Source organism: Solanum verrucosum, unplaced genomic scaffold, assembly GCF_900185275.1.
Source record: "Solanum verrucosum unplaced genomic scaffold, falcon-dt-bn FXZP01000442.1, whole genome shotgun sequence".
Taxonomy (NCBI): Eukaryota; Viridiplantae; Streptophyta; class Magnoliopsida; order Solanales; family Solanaceae; genus Solanum; species Solanum verrucosum.
The window spans coordinates 227331-234119 of record NW_026020316.1 but is presented as its reverse complement, the minus strand read 5'-3'; the positions used below and the strand labels follow the sequence as shown (position 1 = coordinate 234119).

The window sequence follows — 6789 nt, the reverse complement described above, 5'->3', positions numbered from 1 at the left end:
TACAATTAAATTTCAAATACATTTCAATCAAAATATAGTAGTCAAAGTTTCAACTTCTAAGCATTGAGTATATACTAATACTAGATTGCATATTTGATAGTATTTTAATAATATATATATGTTATTTATGTAACTATATATTTCGGTATGCTATTCAGTATTTCGGTATATTGTTTCTAAATATCAAATACCATACCAAATAACAAAAAAAATAGAATATATACCATATACCGTACCAAATACCATAATACCAAAATCACAATATTAAAAATTTCGATATGATATGATAATTCGGTATATACCATACCATGCCTACTCCTAGTTGTTAGTAGTCTTTAGCTTGTCTCTTATTAGTTGTTGTCAAGGACCTAGTCTCTTGACGGGTGATAGATTCATACAAGATACTACATTAGTTATGTAGACCAATCAAATAAACCTAATTAAAACAAGTTATGAAATAGATAAAAATAAAGTAAAGATGCATGAGGTTGATGATTAGAAGGAAAATTAATTGTTGTTATATATATTCATTTTGGGATGGAAAGAAATGATTGTCATCCAAATTAGATGCCTTACTTGTTGAAGTTAGAATCATTACTTTTTTGAATGGTGCGAGTAAAATTTATTAAAGTTAAAAAGAAGTAATTAAAGGGTTAATTTTTGAAATCCATAAATGACAAGACAAGTGGGGTTGGTTGATTGATGTAGGCCCCACATAAGAAAGATTCGGAAGCAGATAAAAATATTTGCAAAAAAGAGAAAGAGAAAAGATCCTTCCTTACATATTCAAAAGCGCGTTAAACTGATCAGATAAGAAGTTCACAAACAAACAACAAAAGGGGCAGAGAAAGAAGAAAACCTCTTGAAGTGTTTTTTTTTTATTGAGGTATTTTGTCTATATTTTATGTGTATGTTAACGTGTACACGTTTTTAGGGTTATCTTGTTGACTTTTATGCATTTCTTTGATTTTATATTTTAATGTTTATTTCTTGTAATACTCATCATTTGGTGCTGGACATGGAATAAGTTTGTTCTTGAATGGTATAAAGAAAATTTAATTTTCTTTTTACTTTGTTAAGCTTCTATTTGCTTCTTCAACCTTCTACACCCTTCTATTTACCTACCTTTGTGTTAATTATTTATTAGGTATATAAATTATTTTCTACCTTTTAATTTATGCATTTATATCGCCGGATCTGCAGAATTTGTTTGTTTTTTCCTTGTTTTCAGCTGTGCAATTTTGCTAAATCTCCGTACACCTTTCAAACAAGGTAGGTTAAGTTTGCATCAACTTGTCTGCGGTTTTCTCTACCTTTTTCGTTTTTTTTTCCATTTTTCTTGTTGGTTTTTTTTTTTTTTTTTTTTTTGTATTTTTGCAGTGAAGGACTCAAATATTTATGATTTTTGTTTTTGTTGATGCTAGGTTATTGTTTGTTTGATATATAGATAGAATATTTGTTGCTAAGATCTTGTTGATGCTTGGATGTTGTTTGTTTGATAGAGAAAGAAGACCTTATTCTTTATATCTAACTTCCATTTTTCTCTTTTGGAATGAAGTATCTTTTGTAGATACACATATTATGATGTTGTTTATTTGACAGATTCAATGGACGGAAGAGGAGCGTCAAGATATTGGTGTCATCATTGTTCAAGGAGGGTGAACCCCATGATGGAGGTTGAGTTAAAATGTCCCATTTGTCAACTAGGATTTATTGAAGAAATGGGATCAGACACTACTGAGACGCCTTTAGATTCTGATTCTGATTCTGATTCTGATCGTGCCCTCTCACTTTGGGCACCTATCTTGTTAGGCATGATGACCAACCCTCGTCGTCGTTCTAGACTTAGGCATCTCGAATTTGAAGATGATGACGATGATGATCATACACGTGAAGCCGATACACAACTTGATCCAGACTTGGCATCTATAATAAATAGGCGCAGGAGGAACTCTGCCACAATTCTCCAGCTCTTGCAAGGTATTCGAGCTGGAATGTTGGCTGAGTCGGAGAACCCTAACCCTGAGAATGAAAACAGGGAGACAGGTAGAGAGAGTAGGGATCTTGAGCGTGTTATACTTATAAATCCATTCAATCAAACCATCATTGTGCAGGGTTCAGATAATAATTCCAGGAACCAACCTATTGGCTCATTGGGTGATTATTTCATTGGTCCTGGTTTAGACGTGTTGCTGCAACATTTGGCAGAGAATGATCCAAATAGGTATGGTACTCCACCAGCTCAAAAAGAGGTTGTACAGGCATTGCCTGTGGTGACAATTGATGAGACATTGCAGTGTTCTGTCTGTTTGGAAGACTTTGAGATTGGGACTGAAGCCAAAGAGATGCCTTGTAAGCACAGGTTTCATGGTGACTGCATCTTACCATGGCTGGAGCTTCATAGCACATGTCCCGTCTGTAGGCACCAGTTGCCCTCTGATGAATCAAAAGTTGAGTCTGCTGGAACCAATGATGGAAGTGGTAGTAACACAAATGCTCAGAGTAGTAATGGTAATGGTAGAAGGTATGAAGATGAGGATACTAGTAATGAAAACGGTCGCCCGTTTCCAGTGTCACTTCCGTGGCCTTTGAGTGGCTTGTTTTCATCCCCAAACTCAGGTAGTAATGGAAATTCATCATCAATGACGTCTTCTGCATCAAATGCAAACTCCAATGCTCATATGCATGAGGATTAAATTTCATCATATTGAGTTTGTGCTCTATGATGCATGGATTTCCTTTGGCGTTTTGCTTGTGTACATAGCGTGGTACTTGCTAAATTATAGTATTGCAAACACTGCATCCTGTCTTGCTTGCCTGCCTGTATTATATAGAGGATCATTTTACTTTTGTTAGACTAGAAGCCAACGACTCTCTTCTGTTTGTATAGAGCTTTAAATATGTACACTTTTTGATCAACTCAACTCTCAAATCCTTTAAGCTGATGAAAGGGTTTATGTCAAATGTCCTCTGAACGACAAGAATCAAGAGAAAGCTCTTGGTCTCGTTTCTGATTTATCAACTTTTAAGCTATAGCAATGTGCTATGGTTCAGGCATTATTGATCTTGTTTACATGCTATACGAGAAATGGTAATGACTTCCTACTTGTCAAGTTAAATTGCTAGATCTAATGACTTTCTTCGTTGAGGTTGGATTTCAGTATCAGAATGAAGTTGGAAAAGTTTGGCTTGTTGTATGAAATTCTGTTCTTTGTTTGTGGACATTCAAAACTTATATATGAGTTTTATATGTCAAGATCATAGGGACATATTGAAGGGACCTTGTTAAATGTGAGTGAATTGCAATTGTTGATATGCGAGCTGAGATTCTGTTTGTATGTGCATTAGTCCATCCCTAGAGACTAGAGTAAGTGTCTTTTGTATGCATTTCAGGGATCACTAGGGCAACAGAGTAGAGTAGTTTCGTTATTAAACTTCACTCCGATTGAAAACTGTATTGATCTTCTCAACTATTACAACCAGGACAACTTAACTGAATTAGTGGTAAGTGTATCCAGTGTTGTGATAGGTTAATCCACAATTTGAAATTTACCCTTGTGTTTTGGCATGTTCAGAGAGAAAATTTTGTAAACACTTGCACTTGTAAAATCATTGCCTTTTTAGAGTGGTCATCACAATAGCACTTTTAAGAGTATATTGTCATAATTTTGTGAGTCTAAATCCATAATGTCAAGGTAAAAAATAAAAACACACAATTGCCTCATTCAATGCACAACATTCAGTGGATGCATCTAGCACATGACTAACATTGCCAACAATTAATATATTCTGGTAATGTAATCCAGATCACACAGAAGAAGATGATTCATTACTAGTTCAGTTCAACTCATTTACGTTATTTCTTCAATTCAGGGGGAAAAAGTCACAAGTAATCTCTCATAAAATACATTTCTGTAAAACCAACCACAAGCTACTCTTCAATCACGATTTGGCAAAACGAAGGTCGCACTACTCTCTAAACCTAAAAACTAAAATCCTAAAAAACCTTGTCATCTTCGCCACTAATGGCCGCCACTCGGAAGCCTCCGATGGGGGTTGCTCAGCCTGTTTCAGAAAACTTAGCAAGAGGGTTGTAATGAAGATTTATAGATATGAATGCACAATAGGATATCTGAGTTATAAATATGTTTTGATCAGAGCATCAAGTATGGAGGATTATGTTCATTTGCTATCAAAGCCTATTTATTATATTGGACATAGGAGTTGTTATTACCCAATGCACACACTCAAATGGGATTTGCTATTTGATCTGGAGGAAGAAACAACGACAACTATAGCATGGATATCTTTTCCATTTTTACCATCAAAATTCTTTGGTAAGGAAATAGTTTTTCTCTTTGGCGGCAGCAGTAGGGAAGCCTTTGCAGGTGGATATGACAACATGGAATAAAACAAGACCTAATTGTCCAATAGTGAAGGTTGAAGTGAATTTGTTGGGAGAATTTCCAAAGAGTTTAAATATAGGGGTGAGAAACAAGAACACCGGAGAAAACAAAGAAAAATGAATACAAATCAAATGTGATTACATGCCCAAATATTGCAAAAATTGCAAGTTACAAGGACACAATGAGAAAGAGTGCTATGTGTTACACCCAGAGTTGTATCCGAAAGAAGAGGCTGATGGTGAGTAGAGAGGGCAGAAAGAAAACGAAGAGAAGAATCAGGATCAAACAAAGCAAAAGGAGGCAAAGGATAAAGGTAAGGAAAATGTTCATGCATTCCAGGAACAAAAGAGTAAGGGGGGGGGGGATGGTGGTGGTGGAGGAAGAGGTAGATACAATAACATAGAAGGATTTACTCAGAGATGGAGTCAAAAAGAAAATTAGAAGGAAGGTAAGCAAATCATCAATGAGAACAAGTTTAGTGCACTAGAAGACACTAAAGAAGCGGAGGATGTGCAAATCACCCCGAAGAAGGGCAATGGTGAAGAAGAGATGCAGAAGAAACTTCAAAGAAAATGGTGGAAGAGGTTGTTGGGAAGCAACAACAATCAAAAAGTAAGGAAATTGATAGGGTGGAAAAAATAGGGGTTTCTGCAAAAGAAAATAACAAAAACAAAGTCTACATCCGGAAGAATGATCAGCAACGAGATAGTGATAACTCCAAAAGTGATTCAAATGCAAAAATAATGGTTGGGTTGTCAAAAGGAAATCATTATTTCTGCAGTTTATGCGAGATGTAGCTCATAGGAGAGGTTAGAAATATGGGAGGATCTCGAAGTTATGATAGAAGATATGAGTTTTTCATGGGTTATTGGTGGAGACTTTAGCGTGACACTCAATGAAACGGAGAATTGGGGACGACTATCAGTAACTCATCATGAGACACCGAATTTTGCTCAATGTATAAGTTCTTGTAATATGACAGAGATCAAATTCACAGGTAGTCTTTATACATGGTGGAATAGGAGAATAAAGGGGGAGAGTATTTTCAAAAGATTGGATAGGGTACTCAGGAATTCATGCAAGCTTTCCCATCTAGTGATGTACACCATTTGATAAGGCAAGGGTCAGATCATGCTCCATTACATGTGATCTGTAAAAGTGACCAGGAAGAGGTGATAGTGAAGTCGTTTAGGTTCTTAGTTTTTGGACAAATTGTAAAAAATTTAAGGGTCTTATAACACAACATTAGGAAGTAAATATAGATGGAAGCTTGTTCTATGTATTTCATCAAAAGATGAAAAATGTGAAAAGGGTTTCATCAAGATGGAGTAGGGAACCGTATGGAAATATTTTTATGAGAATTGCTACAATGGAGGATATTGTTAAGGTAAAGGAAACTCAGGTGGAAGTGAACCCATCAGAAGCCAACAAGAAATATTTAGCAAGGATTGAAGAAGTAGTCAAGAGATACCACCAGATAGAAGAAGAGTATTAGAAACAGAAGGCGGGGATGCAATGGTTCAAAGAAGGAAATACAAACAAAAAGTTTTTTTCATTCATATCTCAAGGGAAAATTTAGATAGAACGACGAGCTATAATATAGACTACTCAGAACATTGGAGATGAAGTGGTTAATGTCTTCAAGGAACAGTTCAAGGAAGGGTTCAGGACTGAGGACTAATCTATGCTTAATGTTATTCCTAGATTAATAACCAATGAGAAGAATGAAGACATGACAAGGGCTCCAACAAAGAAGGAAGTTAAAAATGCAGTTTTAGCTTAAACAAGGATAGTGCAAGTGGCCCAGACGGTTTCTCAGGAGCTTTTTTCCAATCATGTTGGGAGATTATTGAAGAGGACATGTAGAGGATGGTGATGGACTTTTCTGTGAAGATGAAATTCCTAAATACATCTCTTACACTAATGTGGTGCTTATACCTAAAAAGAGAAGGTAACTAGATTCTAAGATTTAAGGCCAATTAGTCATAGTTCCTTTGCAAATAAGATTCTATCAAATGTACTGCATGGACGGATTTGACAGATACTGCCTTTCATAATCTCAAATAACCAATCACGATTCATGAAATATAGGAGCATAACTGAAAATGTTTTGCTAGCCCAGCTTATTATTAAAGACATTAAAAAGTAAAGTCCAAATCACAATGTGGTGGTAAAATTTGATTTGACAAAGGCATATGATAGAGTTTCATGGATCTTTTTGACTAAAGTGATGAGAAGTTTTGGTTTTGATGAAAGTATCATTGATATGGCGTGGAGACTAATTTCTAATAATTGGTACTCTATACTAGTCAATGGATAGTCTTTTGGTTTCTTTGAATCATCAAGGGGGCTGAAACAGGGAGATCCACTGTCACTTACTCTC

General features: G+C 35.6%; 1 protein-coding gene across 1 annotated transcript; it reads left to right on the top strand.

The window, feature by feature from the left end:
* Positions 1–1574: 1574 nt before the first annotated feature.
* LOC125835186 (E3 ubiquitin-protein ligase SIRP1-like) lies at positions 1575–2815 on the top strand. The gene has a single exon (XM_049514309.1). It carries the CDS (start codon positions 1608–1610, stop codon positions 2694–2696), a length of 1089 nt encoding a protein of 362 aa, XP_049370266.1. The 5' UTR covers positions 1575–1607; the 3' UTR covers positions 2697–2815.
* Positions 2816–6789: the final 3974 nt, after the last annotated feature.